Raw genomic sequence first — 17,788 nt, forward strand, 5'->3', positions numbered from 1 at the left:
AGCTCTAGTTTTTGAAATACAGAACATGCCATCTACCAGTTGCCATCTCTTTGCCCATAAAGTAATCATGATAACCATATCTAATGAACCAAAGATAATATGGTCTATCCAATGTAATTTTCTAAGCCAGCACCCCAAATAACCCCAGAAGCAGACCTAAAAACTGAGATGCCGAGGAAAAAATGTTGTTGTGCTGTGTTATGGAATGTTTAAGATTTGCAGATGATCTTTCCAGTACAATGAACTGTCTCCTCAAAGTGGTGTTCAGAAGTTGTCCGAAAGAGATTTGATTTCCAAGAACATGATCAACCTCTGAATACCAGACAGAAGACTGCAAAAAGTAATTTTATGTTTGTAGGAAATGCCCTATTTGACTAATCATTTTTGCAGGAAATGCCTTATTTGACAAATCATTTTAAAATGATTTTCCCCAATGCAAAGGATAAATTGGGGCAACAGGGGTTGGACAATTTTTAAGTCAATAGAATACCATTCTGAACTTGCCACTGGTTGTACAAGCCTCTCCAAATAACAGAGGTCTCTTCAAGGAATTCCTCTCTAAAACAAGTAGTCACCTTGTTTACATTGTGTTAGCGTTTCAGTAGTCTAGAACTGCACCCTCACAAATCTCTGTATATTCTTCTTGAACCACAATTTCTCTGTGCGTGCATGTATGTTGAGGATTAGAAGCTTTAGCTGGGTTCTTACTGTACAGCAGAGTCAAGAGCCCTGCTGGGGAATGCATTCCTTTTGACATATCAGAAATGGCATTTTTGCTCACAAGCACTCTTCTGAGTATGGTTATACCTAGATCAATCTTCTGAAGACCTCAGTGAGCAATGGAATACCCGAGTTTAATTTAACTTACTGAATCAAATGCACAACAGTCAGTGGACATGCTCGAACAGCTGTCCATATTCTAGTTAGAACACTTCTTATGTTCTATTAATAAACTGAATCAAATAATAAAACTTAATATGGAAAAAGGAAATACATTTATCATTGAATTCTTCCTTATATTCTGCACATGAAAGATGGGGACAAAGTTGGGACACGGGACTAATTGTATATTTCAAGAAAAAAATTAATTTTCTTAACATAGTTATGCTTCAGTTTACCTTTAAAAAAACTTAGTAATAAAGCTTAAGTGGCAGCAGCCTCTCATTCCGTATTATGTACAAAACATTCTATAAAGTCAGTTTCAATAGTGTGTCTGTTTTCAGTAATGTAAATCCTTAAAATGAAAGAAAAAATCACTTGAACATCTCCAATGTTGGTCTTAATAGGTTTGTATTTAGCCACATCAAGTACACATTGTATGAGTAAATCACTGAACAAATGTTGTGTAAAATACAGCTGAAATGTTTCCATTTACATGACATTAGATGCAAAACAAGATGATATAAAGGTGTACAAACAGCAATCCTTTAAGCAGAGTTTGATTTAAAACAAAATTGACTTGGCTAGAGAATATACAATAAAAATGTGCTGTGGGAATAAGCAGGCTGGCTTCATTTTAAGAAGTCATCTCCACCTTTCTTTGATCTCACTAGGAAGATATTGAACTGACAATTTGTCAGACAGTTAATAAAATCTATACACTATGCATGTGCAAAATTTGCTTAAAGAACATGACTCTGAAAAGTTGAAGAAACAATGGCAAAAAGGAGTTTCAAACTGAAGAAGCATGGTAAACAAACTGTCAAGACCCAGGCTGCAGAACACCAATAACCATGCGCAGAGACCAGAAACTATCTAATATCTTTATTAAGGAAATATATAAAGTTAATAAAAACAAGTGTAGAATATAGTTCAGAAGTAGACCTTTCAGGAAAGGTCAAATATAGTCCAGGAAAACAATGTCCAATATGAGATATTAAAGTCCAAAGTTGTAATCCAATAACCGAAACACACACTTTGCCAAGCAAAGTGAGGGGAAATGACAAGGTCCTTTAGTCCATGGAACTTGATGCAAGGCTGGAGAGCAAACTAGATTCTTGGCACACAAGGCTTGATTCAAGGCAACAAGAAACGAGGAACAAGAATAGGGTCCGTGGCGAATCCGTGGCGAGGTCCGGGGAACAAGGCAGGGCTGGAACGAGAGCAAGGTCCTGGAAACTGGAGTAGCGTAGTCCACACACAATCTACTCCCGAAGCTGACGAATTGACTCCGCAAGGATTCCTTTGCGGCCAAACATCTATATAGGATCTTGTTTTCCCGCCAAAGAACACTTTCTCTGGGGAACAAGAAACGAAACCTATACTGTCCAGATGCATGACTCCTTAAAGTTTCCCAAGGGAAGCAGACTTAATCAGCTAATTGTCTGGCAGCTATCCTGGCGCTCCGGCGAGTCGCCTCCCGAGCGCTTCTATCTTGATTATAATAAACCCGGCGAGAAAATGGGGGAGATTTCTGCTCAAGGCTTGTTTGGCTGTCTTCTTGTGGGCAAACATCTTGCAGGTGCAAGGGCTCCAATTCTGGCAGAGACGGTGGGAAACCCAAGTTTTCCTCTTCATCTGCCACAATAGTACTTGGAACGGGACTACATGGCCCATGAGTCATCACACAAACATAGGACTAGCAAAAGTAATTGTGCTTATCATAAGAAAATCTACAGAATCCACATCAATGAAATGACTAGATAAAGGCAACCAAAAGGGCAGGAAATGCATGCAAACGTCCAAGATCTCCAGATCCCCTTTCTATGCATGAAATTACAGAAAGTTGTTGGGATGAATGAGGTGGAGACACTTGATAGTAAAATAGCTGAATTATCTTGAGGTGGAAAGAGAGGTCTGCCTTCAAAAGAGGCTCTGGTAGATGATATAACTCCCTCAACTGGATTAAACCCCAGGAGTGCTGAAAATCTTGATCTTCCGTTTTTCAAAAATACTCAGAATTGTGCAAAGATTACTGTAAATAGCACTGAAACAACAAGCCCTCAGAGTTCATAGGGTTGCTATAGTCATGAGGAAACTTGGAAATATATGCATATACACACACAATCTTCAAAACATTGCTGAATGGAATAGAATAGTAGGAAGTTACTCCAGTGCGAAAAGATTTGGAGACTGGAACCTTCAATACCATGCCTTACACAGTAGTCATCTACTTGGGGAAAAGTCTCACTGGGTTCAATGGGGCTTGCTCTAAGGCAGTAATCTTAATTTTCTGAAAACTAATGCAACCGCTCAAACAGCCAAGAATATGAGCTCGTAATATCATGTCAACCAAATAAGAGTTGGAAGCTCAGTAGAATAAAATAATAATAATAATAATAATAATAATAATTTTATTTTTATACCCCGCGCCATCTCCCCAAGGGAACTTGGGGCAGCTTACATGGGGCCAGGGCCAGGCAACAAGCAATATAAAACTCAACAGTAGAAAACAAATAAAAAAACAGATGAAATCACATATACCAATAAACAATAAACATACTTTGGTAAAAAAAAAAACCTGGGTTGGCTCCTAAAGGAGGAGTGGGCCAGAAAAGTGCAAATAGTGTACGATGCAAATTAGGAGAGAGGTAGGTACCAGGGATTATTATCCCGTTAAAGTGCTGGAGAAGGCGAACCTAGAAACAATGTACGGCTAAGGAGTAGAAATACTATAAAATAAGATACACAACAGGGTGATCCCAAACTAAGGAAATCAGTCGCCAAAAGCCTGTTGGAAGAGCCAAGTTTTCAGGCTCTTCCGGAAAATAAGGAGGGTAGGGGCCTGCCTAATCTCCCTGGGGAGAGAGTTCCAGAGCCGGAGGGCCACGATGGAGAAGGCCCTCTCCCTCGTCCCCACCAACCACGATTGCAAGGATGGTGTTAATATTGATATACAATTCTTGTTCAGTTATTTGGTTTATTTTTATAGCAGGACTGATGGTGAAATATTCAACAGCAATTTTAGAATCTATTTTTAGTTTAATTCTCTACTTTTGGAATATTTCCTATGGGAAATTACCAAAATGGTTGTTCACATTCCTGCATTTGCTTCTAGGATCATTAAGAGCATCTGTCTCCTACTGATGTGGAGTGGACTGCTATTACATCATAGTTCACATCCACATATAGTTTCCATGCTAGTCCCATTTTGAGCGGTTTTATTTGAGCAAATCATCAAAACTTAATACTAAGTTCAGATTTCACAACTAAAGCAATGAAATGCTGTGCCTAAACCAATAAAAACCAGCAAGTGTTTCATCACAAACCAAAGTACTTTGTATTTTAACAACCTGCCATCTGTGAATACTTTCACCCTTTAAAAATAGATGGTTAATTCAAATGAATCCATTAGAAATGGCAATAGGTGGTACACAACAGATGGCTTGTTTATACAACAGTTCTGGGGAACATATTTATTAACAGCTACTTTTAAGTTGTTATTTGTGCCTATGGCCCAAGAAAATATGCAATGCACCCTATTGTTGCTATCTTATCTTTTAAATTGGGGGGAGGGGTGATTATGAACATCTAGAAAATATTATTAAAGACTTTAAATATCACAAATATATATCATGACCAACTCCAATTAAGACAAGATGTAAAAAAAAACATTTCACCAAATATTGACCACTGATAATCCAGTAACAGGACAGGTTCCACTTTATAATGCTATATTGTGCATTTGCTAAACTGTGAAAAACTGATAAAACGCAACAACAAAATAACAGTAAAAAGGGGATTCTTGAATAGGAGCAATGAATATGGGAAAATCCGCAGTTGCATGGAGATGGCTAAGCCCAGATTTCCACTTCACTACCTGGATAAACAAGCAACAGAAAGGGAAGGCAACTGATACAGTTTCATATCAGCAAAGTGACCAACCTGTCAACAGCCTCACATTTGCCTTATGTTGGCTTTGGTGCCTTCACATCCATTATCGCCTGCCAATATAAAGAGTTACTTTGTTCTCAAATACTGGATTAATCAACCTGGTACTGTAGCTCAATAACCCACTGCCATGATGACAAGGTGTGAACAGGCATTGTTTTCTCTGGGCAACTGATACAGTGAAGGTCAGTATGTGATATGCTTCCTATAAAAAGAGGAAGTACATGCTGAGATTAAACAAGACTAAGATCTCACTTCACCTGACAGTATCATACCAGCATGCAGCACTTGGGCATGTCCATCCCTGCCGATTCCACATAAGGTGGACCAAAGTTACCCCAAACAGTCCAGCAAACATAGATGCTTATACCGATACAACAATATTTCATATCTATAGCAGCAATCGCCAAGTCAAAAAAGATTCTTGTTCAATATACAGTAGAGTCTCACTTATCCAAGCTAAACGGGTCGGCAGAAGCTTGGATAAGCGAATAGCTTGGATTATAAGGACTGATCAAGGAAAAGCCTATTAAACATCAAATTAGGTTATGATTTTACAAATTAAGCACCAAAACTTCATGTTATACAACAAATTTGACAAAAAAGTAGTTCAATACGCAGTAATGTTATGTTGTAATTACTGTATTTACAAATTTAGCACCAAAATATCACGATATATTGGAAACATAGACTACAAAAATGGCTTGGATTATCTAGAGGCTTGGATAAGCGAGGCTTGGATTAGTGAGACTCTACTGTATTACGTCCAAGTACTATATACAGACTTCTGCTGTATCAAATGTTAAGCCTCTTGTAAGAAAGTAAAATACAGTGGGCACGTGATATCCACTCAGGCTTAGTTCCAGAGCCCTTCATGGATACCAAAATCCTTAGATGCTCAGGTCCCATTAAATAGTGTTGTAAAATGGTGTATCTTACATAAAATGGCAAAATCAAGGTTTGCTTTGTGGAAATGTATTTCGAATATTTTTGGGCCATGGATATTGTGCGCCTGCAATAATCCTAAATTTCTTTAGCAGTACTGGCATCTACTGCAGCAAGGATGAGGCAACTTATTTTATGGGGAAGAATTTCCCTTGTTGAGACCTCTGTGGGTCAAATGGGACTGGGGAATGGCCATGTCCCTGACAGCACTGGGCATCTGAGAGATACTGTGACAGAAGGATCACAGCTCTGGGAATGCTATAAAAGAGGACCGAGAGAGAGAAAGAAAGACTTAGGATTGTCTCTGTCAGAAAGAAGATAGGGAAAATATGTCCTAGAGACAGAAAAATGATAGCACAGAGGGTGCATCTACACCACAGTATTAATGCAGTTTGATACCACTTTACCTGTCATGACTCAATGCTGTGGAATCCTGGGAGCTGTAATTTGATGAGGCACCAGTACTTTTGGGCAGAGAGGTCTTATAAAGTTGCAACTGCTGTGTTTCCATAGCATTGAACCATGGCAGTTAAAGTGGTGTCTAACCACATTAATTCTGAAATGCAGATGAACCCAGAGATAGTGGGGCATGCCCTAGAGAAAAGACAGTACAGAGATATGGAAAATTGCCTAAAGATAGGAAAGGAGTGCAGAGAAATAGGGGAAACATGTAATAGAGAAAACAGTCATCTAGGGCAGAGAACTGAATAGAAATTTAGTGAGCTGTGAAGGATTAAATAGTTCAGTGATTGATATCAGATCTAATTTCGAAATTAATAAACCTCTACTTGTCTATTCTTTTGTACAACAGAGTCTGGTCACTTTTACCATGCTGCTGAAACTTGGGTATTCAGTATCAAAGTTGAGTCTAGAAGAACACCCAAGATGGGAGCCTATGTTTTCACAGGAGTGTAACTCCATCCAGTACAGGCAGAGTCCCTATTCCCTGATCTGCCTTTGTCTCATCTGGATTAAGTTTCAATGTGTTTGGGCTCATGTAGTCTATTAGTGAAAACAAACAAAACCAAGACAGCTTCCTCAGATTCAGATGGAAGGGAGAGTGATCAGCACATTGAACCTCAAAACTCTCCCAGCAGTATCATGTAAGCATTGAATACTAAATAGCATTGGGAACAAAACTGACTCATATAGACCAATGTCCAGTGTGTCTCCCATCACCGTCTTCTGCATTTGCTTCTCTAGGAAAGACTATAAACACTGCCAAGCGTGTCCCAAATCAATTCCAGAGTAGCAGTCCAGAAGGATATCATAGTCAATGTATTGCAAGCCACTGAGAGGTCCACCAGAACCAACAGGGATAAATTTACTCTGTGCCACTACCGTGTTTCCCCGAAAATAAGACCTCCCCAAAGAATAAGACCTAGCAGGGGTTTGGGGGGATTGCCAAATATAAGGCCTCCCCTGAAAGTAAGACCTAGCAACTAAGGCTGCAGCAGAGTTCCACTGGGAAGCATGGCTGCAGGGCTAAAGCAGCACTCATACACACACCGGAGGGAGGGAGAGAGAGTGCTTGCTTTCTGTGCCTCCCTCCCTGCCTTGCCTTTCCTTGCCTGTCCCCCAGCCGCGGCTTGAAAAACCTTCCGTGGGTGCTGCTGCGCTGCCGTTTCTTCCTTCTCTCCGTCCTGGCCATGCTGTCTTCGCCCCCAAGGCTTCTGATTGGCTCCTGGAGCCAGGGCAAGGGAGGGTGGGAGGGAAGGAAGAGGGCTTTCCACTCGTCCTGCTGCTTCTGTTCCTTAAAGGTACAGGACGCATTGGGATTCTCCTCTCATCCTTATTCCTATCCTATGCCCTGAAACATTATTTTATACTATTATTCTATTGCCATATTATTATCATCATATTCTGTTACTATTATTATATCCCATTATTATATTATCCTATTAATATATTTTATATCATTATATTATATTTTTCTATTATTATTATATCATTATATTATTATTATATTATTATTCTATTATATTTTCATATTATTATATTATTATTCTGTTATTATTATATTCCATTTTATATTATCCTATTAATATATTTTATCATTATATTCTATACTATTATTCTATTATATTATCATATTATTATTTTACCATTATTAGCATATTCTTTTATTATTATTATATTCCATTTTATATTATCCTATTAATATATTTTATATCATTCTATTACATTCTATTATTCTATTACATTGTCCTATTATTATTATATTATTATGCTATTCTGTTATTATATCCCATTATTATATTATCCTATTAATACCATATTATTATCATATTCTATTATTATATCCTATTATTATATTATCTAATTAATATATTGTATATCATTATATTATTATTATATTATCATATTATTATTATTATAGTATATTATATTATTCATCATTCATGACTACATTGAAACTAGAATAGAGAGAAATCAGCGTGGAAACTTTGTGAAACCTAAACTGCAAGAGGTACCATAGATTGTTGCACATGTAAATAATGGTAGTAACAAGAAATTCTTGATAGGATTCACAGTTTGTCTGGTTATGCTGGTTTGTGATGACAACTACTTTACAGTATATAATAAATGTTCATTTTGTTGTTCAACAATAAATGTGAGCTCTTCTTCATGGAAAAATAAGACATCCCCTGAAAATAAGACCTAGTGCATCTTTGGGAGCAAAAATTAATATAAGACCCTGTCTTATTTTCGGGGAAACAGGGTAAAAGCTCCCACTAAATGCTTAGATTTTTTTTGTGTTGTGGGCTTTCAACAGTAATAATAATAATAATAATAATAATAATAATAATAATAATAATAATAAAACTTTATATCCCGCCACCATCTCCCCAACGGGGACTCGGGGCGGCTTACATGGGGCCATGCCCAGAACAGTACAATATAGCAAAATATAAAACAACATATCACAATACAATTAAACAATACAATAAATAATCATATACACTGCAACACAAAATCTATATATATATATATATATATATATATATATATATATATATATAACACAGGGCGGGCCGCATGAGACACTTAATTAAAACTTGGGGTGAGAAAAGGATAAGAATACAATCACGGAGACCAGGGACATAAGATAAAAACAATCTAGAGGGTAGATGATGGGGGAGTAACAAAAGAAGTGTAATAGTTACTCTCCGAAAGCACATCGGAAAAGCCAGGTTTTTGAGTAGTAGCCGTATCAGCTCTGAGTTGCTGTTCTTTACTTCAGTAAGGAAGTAAAAGAAGCAATATATGCAAGCCCAACACCTCAATGAATTCCAATAATCTTTAGTCACCAGGCCTGTCACTTAAAAACCTGTGCATCACAACTATGTAATTTAACTGTACTCAAAAATATCATTTTCTCTCCCCAACTGCCAGACACCTAAATCCAGCCCAAGTGACAAAAAAGGTGTCTAAACATCCTTGGCTGACAGTTTAGACAAGACTTCATCATCCTGCACACTCCAGAGGTATTGAATTCCAACCATTCTTGACCACTGGCTATGCTGGATGCTAAGATGGAAACCATGGTAAAAAACAAAGCTGCCCGTGCAACAAAGCATACACGATTGGAGCTCAACACAAAACTGGAAAACAATAGAGATTCATCAAGCTGAATTATGACATATGTGAGTATACTTTTGAAGAATTCTACATCTGCAGTGTGTGGGCACATAAATTTACCCAACATGGATCCGAATCACAGTTGATATCCACTGAAGGGATTTAGAAGAAAAGGGAGAAATGATCATGTGAACTTTGCGTCCCTCCTGAAGCTGTTTTCTACAAAAATACAATTTTCTTCTAGGCCTATTTCGACTTTGTTTTGACATATGCACTTACAGCAGCATATCTTGGGAAATGGCCTTGCGAGAAATAATATTTATGCACTCCATTGCACTGTAAATGAAATTGTTAAAAATATTTCACAAAAATAGTTCAAGTACCTTGAACTCCCAAGCAATGCCAAACATCTTTTAACTGCTCCATAGTATTAAACAAATGTGAAAAAATAATAAATGGCAGAGAAATAATAGGAAGACATTAAGTGAAATTATATGAAAATGAAAGCACTGTTCTGCTGCACTTCAGTATGAAGCATCCAGAGGACAAAGTCATTTTAATCATGTTTTATACTGCACTGTCAAAGTTATTGCCTTACTAACCTTGTATATGCATATTATAAAAATCATCCATTTATGTTACAGTGAATTACTTTGGGTTAACACTCAGAACTCAATATCTGAAACGAATCTCAAGTGACAAGACCCTCATTAATCATAATTTTCAGATATTAATGCCACAACATAAAACCTTTTTCTTCACAGTTTGAAACTTCATGTGATCAAATATTATTGAACACCATCTGCACAAAATTGCATACCCCTACTCTCAGTTCCAAATAGAATTTACTGACAGCAGCTAAAAAGATAAATAGTGCTTACAGATCTACACACTGGGCGAGAGGTGAGTCCTTAAGCAAAAGACAAAGAAACCATTTTTCCATATGGAAAAAATACATTTCCACATCTAAGGAAACATGTATACTGTCTTGTCTTATTAAGATGTACACAGAACATGTGTACCTCACAACTCTGATCTTTACAACTGCTCAATAGTCAGCAGAAAGATATCTTCTTCTCAAACCATGCATGAAAAAGCAAACTGGGTCTTTTGCTGTGCCATGGAAATGAAACTATCCTCTTTCCACGCCATATCTCAGATTATCTTGTAATATAGACATATGGAGCAATAGTAAGGAAAAGGGAGATACATTTACCTGTTACGTTTAGAAAATGAGAAGGGCGTCCTAAGTCTGACTTTTATAAAAAGATTTTAAAATAATGTTTAGAGAGTATCCAACATCATTATGTATTATGTAAGATGATTGGCATACTTACTAGGGCTGCAATAAGAGAGGTACCTGCCGAAATATAAGGTCAGATTGATCCTGTCAAATTATGGGTAAGGCAATACAAATTCCAACATTAAAATCGGTATACATTGCCAATTACACCCCAAGTACTATAATTTGGGTTACTGTCTTAATGGGATCTTTACATTAAATACCTAGATTTGAAGACTTCAAAGTAATGAAATATTTATTTTCATAGAAGATTTAGACATCTTCTTGACCTTCGATAAATGTGCCAAGACATTTTAGCATGTCGTAAGGTGTTATAGAGATATAAGATACAGTATAGAGAACGGTTACTCATTTTTTAAAATATCTTTTTGTTCCTTTGTGAATGAATTGTTTTAAATGAAATATTTTATCTTGTACAAAGCAGTAGCTTCTCTCAGACCCTTCAGGCCAGGCACTGAAGCAAGAGATAAAGTGCAGGTTTGCAAATAGTTTCCCCTTCTCTCTTCTCTTCTTCAAATATGCTGACAGATAACATCCTCAACCCAGAGAAGATGGAAAGACTGAATTCCCCTGTCAACCACACCTTTAGAAAATACTGAACTGAAAAACAGAAGCCCTGTTCCTTTTGAAAACAGGAGGCACTGCTCATTTCTACTTTTAAAAAAAAAGGTCAACTACTTTTTTAAAGCATTAAGCATCATTTTTCTTAAAGGGAAATATAATTCTAAGGACTTCAGCAGATGCCACAATCACCCTATCTCCTCTCAACTTTGAAAAAGTGGGAATTCATCCTGTCTCTTGTAACATAATGCCCATCAGAAGGTGATTGAACACTTATAATGGTGACCAAAACTTGCAAACCTGAGTTTAACAATACATTCCAATATGCCTGTCTTATCATCATTATTTGTGGAATGGGTTTAATATTGTGCTCTGGCCTCACTTTGGAACTCAAAGTAAAGATTTTATCACTATAGTTAAACATTGTTAGTTGAATTTTCACAATCTGAGTTGCATCAAGTAATGGGGACTTTACAGATTTTAATCTCAAGTTTGAAAATGTCAGTGTCAAACTACGGGGGTGAATAAGCTTTTAACTACTATAAAATTACACTGCCATGGCTAAATAAATGTTCAAGAAAATAAATACCTTAGTACTTGTGTATTATGTGTCAGACTGTACAAAATCTTAAAGTGTGATTCTCTTAAGTATTTCTATAGTTCTCAAGTACAGCATTGCTGGATAAGACTGCCAAAGAGTTTGCAAGTACCGAAGAAGATATTGCAGTCTTTTGCCGTTTCCTAGCAACAGGGATCTGCTCCCGTTTTCTCATCACAAGCAGGCAATTTGTATAAAATCTGTTGTGTTTCAGGGCAGTCATGTGTCAACAAAAGCATAGCTTTGCACCACAAGAAGTCTCCCACTATAAACAGTCATGAAAGTACTGTAATAAATACAAAATTAAATGTTGATCTCCTACAATGCTATTTCTGTTGATTCTTAAATTGTAGTATTTTAGTATCTGTGAGCATGACAATGGAAGATAACTTGGGGATAGCCTGAATTCTTTCTCCAAAAAATTAGAATTGTAATTTTATCATGCGATGAGGGAGACGGTGACATTCATTCATGTGCTTTGATAAAGCAATTGTGGACAAATTGTAGACATCATTTATATTTGGAAAGCTAAATATTTCTGGCTTTCAGACAGAAGTGTGAAAATATAATTCTGCTCACACAATTGAACTTTTCTAGTCTACCTCACAATGGTATCCCCTGTAGGATTTGAATAGTCCTCCCCAAAAGCAGGGAAGCCCCCTAGAAGGGCATTGGCTAAGACACGAAGGCCTACTGTGATATCTGAGAATCAGTAGAAATTGCAATGGAGCTGTCTCCTACTCATGCAGAGCAGCCATTGATCCGAGATACTTTCTTGTGGTATTCAACAAATGCACCAATCTTCCAAAAGGAGAGGAAGACAGCAAAGTAACTTCCATAAAGTAACCTAAAAAGGTATCAGCAGAGATGTGATTTCCTCATTCACATCTCAAGCTCCTAGTCACTGTGCTATCATTCTGGTTCCGTAACACAACATGCCTGAATCAATGCCTTAATTCTGAAGTGCAAAGAAACACTATGAATAAGATCCTCCTCAGAGCCACTTCCATTAAAGCAGACAAAAGAGAATTGTTATATTGATTTGAACTTTCCATTATGGCACCATGTGTTTCATAAACCATTTCACCTACTTCTCACAGCATTTGAGTTATTCTTTTTTAAAGCCACTAATTCATGATAAACATATTCAAAGTAGCAGATACATTTCTGAGGCTAAATAGCAGCTATCACAAAGCAGGTTTGCAAAATGGGAAACAATAAAGTTCATGGACAACAAGATTCTTGGAAGTTCTGAGCATCATAACTTTGCCAAGTTACATAAAAGATTCAAGTGAGGATCAGCTGTTGATCATGATAATAGTCACGTGGATTATGTGAAATATCAAGACTATATAGTATTTGTGACAGGTCTTTTTTTTAAATGTATTTGATGATTTCATTTAAAATTGTATATATGCCAAGGGTTTCTTGTAGCTGCCAGAGGTTCCTCATCACTTTAACTGCATACTGTGTCCCAATTTGCCATTTGTGCAAAGATTCTCTGCACAAACAGACTTTGAGCGATGCTGTCAAATCAACTCTTCATATGTCGAGGACTCTAATAATAATAACTACTACTACTACTACTACTACTTTATTTATATATCACCCTATCTCCCGTAGAGGACTCAGGATGGTTTCCAACATAAGCAAATCATTCAATTGCAAATAGGAGACTATAAACAAAAGTAAAATCATCAAACAAAAACATACAATCCTGCTAAAACAACCACAAAAAATTAAAATCCAGTTTCAGTCTACTCCATCAGATGGGTTCAAGATACCAATGGCTAGAATTTCAGAATGGACATGGCCACCTATTAAATTTCCATTTAATAAATGTTTAGGATTTCAGTACTAAAATCTCTGAAGGAGTAAAGAAACTTCAAGACTGCATCAAAGTAGTAGATTCTAAGGGAAACACATAATATTTAACTCTTAAGACTAGAAGTGTTTTGGATTTTGGAACAGTGTACATGCCCATGTATAAGTCTAGAAACTCTAGTCATAAAACCAACAGAAAAAACAGGGTTGACTTATCCACTGCTCATATCAAAATCCACAAATTTGCCCCCAAATCCTGCAAATTTATACATAAAATTGACATATATGTATATGGTATATGCATTCACATATATGTACATAATGAGGTATCTTAGAGGTGGGACCCAAGTCTAAAGATTCATTGATGTTTCACATACCTTACAGATATAGACTGAAGATAATTTCATACACTATTTTGTGTATGAAAAAATGAATCAACAGAAAGCAAAGGAATCACTACCTCAGTCACCATTTGGACAATTCTGCAGTATTTCAGAATAATGAAGATGTACAACCCGTACTGTCCAACACAGAAAAGGCTCCTAATTGGAATTTAATTTATTTACTTCTAAAAAACTGCTGCTTTCAAATTAAGAATGGATTGATCTTATTACATGCCCAGTGATTCAACAGAACACATGAAGTGTGTATATTTATTTCAGTACTTGTGTTTATGTAAAACTTTTGATCCTAACAAGGAGACTCATGCAAAAAAGAACCATTTTGTGCAGAGAGTTTTGAGAAAGCATCTGAGCCATGGTGCTTGTGATCAGGAGCAATACAATGATGACAGCTGTGGAATTTGAGCGATACAAGTTGCATTGGATTGTACGTTCTGCTGTATTATTGTGCAAATAAACGCCATGCACAAGCATTATCACCCAGAACAATAGATAATATACTCATTTCTCATCACCAAGGTTTCTTCTATTTTACCACAGCATAATATTCTGTCAATATGCAAAATGTTCTGCAGAAACCCCTTCTACTAATTAATTATGGTTAGTAACTGAAAACACTCAACTTTTTTGTTGTGTGCTTATTAAGATTCCATACAGGGATTAATAATTTATATTTTTAAATTGCATTAGTTTGGCAGTTTGAGGCTGGGGAAAGATGTGAAAGCTATGTACTGACGGGACTGAATTCTATTATATTCTATTACTAACCTGCTCACATCATTCTCACAACTATTGAGGGGGTTAGAGAGGGATCATGCTTACGCACTTTGATTTTTGGGGGTTTTGTGTTTGTTTATGTACTATACATCCTGGAGGAGACCAACGTCAATCGGTTTCTTCCAGGGTGGGCATTGAATCTCAACCCAAAGGCCCCACGGCCAGCTATGGGGAACTGAATTGCTGGCCAGGGATGGTTTGGCTTGAATTACTTGTTTAAGGGAGCTGTTCTATCATTAGCTGTGGGGAAATGCTGGACTCTCTCAGCAGAAGGGCTGGAATGTATTTCTGTGGTACATTATCTGCTATATCAGACAGTATATTAAGTTTTTTTTCAGGCTGAATTCAATGTTGCCATTTAAAAATCTAAGTCCAACTAAAAAGAGGCATGAGGCTCAGAGTAAAATAGGAAGAAAAATACTTACTGCCAGGGCTTTTGACAGCCTGGTTCTGTAATTGTTCAAGAGAATGACAAGGAAATCCTGTTGAGGGACATAGGCATAACCGCCGTAGAAGTAAACTCTTTTTACACGAACCAAATCCACAGAATCACTGAAAGGAACCTGAATATGAAATGTTGATATAGATGTAATCAATAAAGGACTGAGTTAATTTTTTTATTGTGTCAGAAGCAACTTGACAGAAGAAACATACTGCAAGTCGCTTCTAGTGTGAAAGAATTGGCCATCTGCCCAGGGGGCACCCAGATGTGTTACCATCCTGCTGGGAGGCTTCTCTCATGTCCCCGCAAGGTAGAGCTGACAAACGGGAGCTCACCCATCTCACAGATTTGAACCGGCAACCTTCAGGTCAGCAGTTCAGCCAGCACAATGATTTAACTCACTGCACGACAGCGGCTCTTAGGTTAAAGCAATAGCTAAACACCATTATATAGCATCCAAATACACCCAGATCCAATAAAACCAGAAAATAAAATGTCAGAAAACTGATGAAGGGATCCTCCTTAACATAGGATCTATAATGTGGAAGTCTGACCAAATCTAAATAATTACTCTTGAGATATCACAAAATGTCTGTTTTCTAACTGCATTACTATATGGATTATATTCAAAAACCATGAATGAACTTGATTTTTGGATTAATATATTTTCTCATATCTTAAAGGGGCCCCTGCTTCAAACTCAGGATAAAAAATGCTTCTGGGGACATATTTAATAAGACACATTCTTTCATGAGCTATCTTTCCTGAGAAACAGCCATATGGTTGTTTTCAATACTCCGTAGTGAGCACTCACAACTATAAGACTATATTAAAAAGAATGGTTTACATATCACTAGAATCCTAGAATCATAGAGTTGGTAGAGACCTCGTGAGCCATCCAGTCCAACCCCCTGCCAAGAAGCAGGAAAATCATATTCAAAGCACCCCGACAGATAGCTTAAAAGTCTCCAAAGAAGGAGCCTACACCACACTCGGGGGCAGAGAGCTCTACTGCTGAACAGCTCTCATAGTGAGGAAGTTCTTCCTAATGTTCAGGTGGATTCTCCTTTCCTGTAGTTTGAAGCTATTGTTCCGCATCTTAGTCTCCAGGGCAGCAGAAAACAAGCTTGCTCCCTCCTCCCTATGACTTCCCTCACATATTTATACATGGCCCTCATCATTTCTCCTCTCAGACTAAACATGCCCAGCTCTTCAAGCCACTTCTCATAGGGCTTATTCACCAGACCCTTGATCATTTTAGTCGCCCTCCTCTGGACACATTCCACTAGTAAACACATATTTAGGAACACAGCACTAGCTGAGGAGTCTAGTCCATCCACAGGTCATTTTGATGCTGTTGGATGTTCCCATTTATTCTAAGATACTATTCCAAATTAACAGAGCCAACAAGTCCACCTTTGAGAAATTTCTTCCCACAGAGCAATAGCTCTGAGCAATTCTTCCTCACAAAGTGCTTTTCTATAGACATCCTGCATGTTTTTTTTTTAACTTAAATACTTGGACTATAGAAAGGCTTGGACTATGCCTATAGATGGCATGATTTTAATGTAATGCAATATTTTAAAACGTTTAATATATCTAATTTTAATTTAGTTGAAATTTAATTTTTAAAATGTATATGTTTTAAGGCATTGAATAATTGCCTCTATGTAAGCCGCCGCGAGTCCCCTGCATAGTAGAGAAAAGCAGGGTATAAATAAAGTAAATAAATAAATAAATAAATACTTAATGTTCATCCAGGAAAAGCCCCTCAACTACGTAGAAATTGGTAGTTTGTGATGTGTATTGGTAGGTCAACCATCAATTTCCTTTGAAACACATTTGGCACATGAGAACTATAGACAGAAGTAATCAGAATATGAAATATGTGGTAATACTATTTGCCTAAGTGGAACAAAGCCTGAAAGAGAAATATTTAAAGTTCATTTATACAAAAATTCTATCATAGCCTCTACAGTGTTGCTTACCAGATAGAAGGCATTATTTGTGACGTCAGCTTCATTAAAACCAGGAGTTGCACTTCGCAGATCACCTCCAATTGTTTCCTTTTCAGTTTCCAATACCTAAAAATAAATGTATTAGTTATAAAATCACTGAAATTGTTGTATGTTAAAGCTTCTTAGATCACTATGAAAAAATGGTACATTAATGCTAAACCAAGGTAAATTGTGAAAATCAGGTGCACGATTGTTAAAAAAAGCAAATAACTCTAAAGTAAAACAAATAATGGGAATGCATAAACAAACAGCCCTACAACAATCTAATACCCCCCACTCCTCACTGTGGGAGGTAATCACTTCCATTTTAATTCAACCATAGTTTATTATGGTCATCCCGACCCCCTCTGGCTAACACTGATTCTAGTTATTTTCAAAGAAGGAAAACTAAAACCATGATTTATGAAGCTGGCTTGTTTCCAAACACCCAGCTCCAAAGTAGCTGCTTCTTACTCACATGTTAGACTATGATCTAATGTGACATTTGAACACAGCCATTATCTATTC

General features: G+C 37.0%; 1 protein-coding gene across 2 annotated transcripts in view; it reads right to left on the reverse strand.

Moving 5' to 3' along the window:
* Positions 1-17,788, reverse strand: part of prim2 (DNA primase subunit 2) — a 97,254-nt gene that overhangs the window by 52,937 nt on the left and 26,529 nt on the right. For both annotated transcript variants that reach the window (XM_062982236.1, XM_016997035.2), the window contains exons 6-7: positions 17,252-17,347; positions 15,247-15,384 (exon numbers count right to left, since the gene is read on the reverse strand). In XM_062982236.1, coding sequence (XP_062838306.1) covers positions 15,247-15,384; positions 17,252-17,347 — 234 coding nt within the window. The remainder of the gene's footprint in view (positions 1-15,246; positions 15,385-17,251; positions 17,348-17,788) is intronic.

This window comes from Anolis carolinensis, chromosome 1, assembly GCF_035594765.1.
Source record: "Anolis carolinensis isolate JA03-04 chromosome 1, rAnoCar3.1.pri, whole genome shotgun sequence".
In the NCBI taxonomy this organism is placed as follows: Eukaryota; Metazoa; Chordata; class Lepidosauria; order Squamata; family Dactyloidae; genus Anolis; species Anolis carolinensis.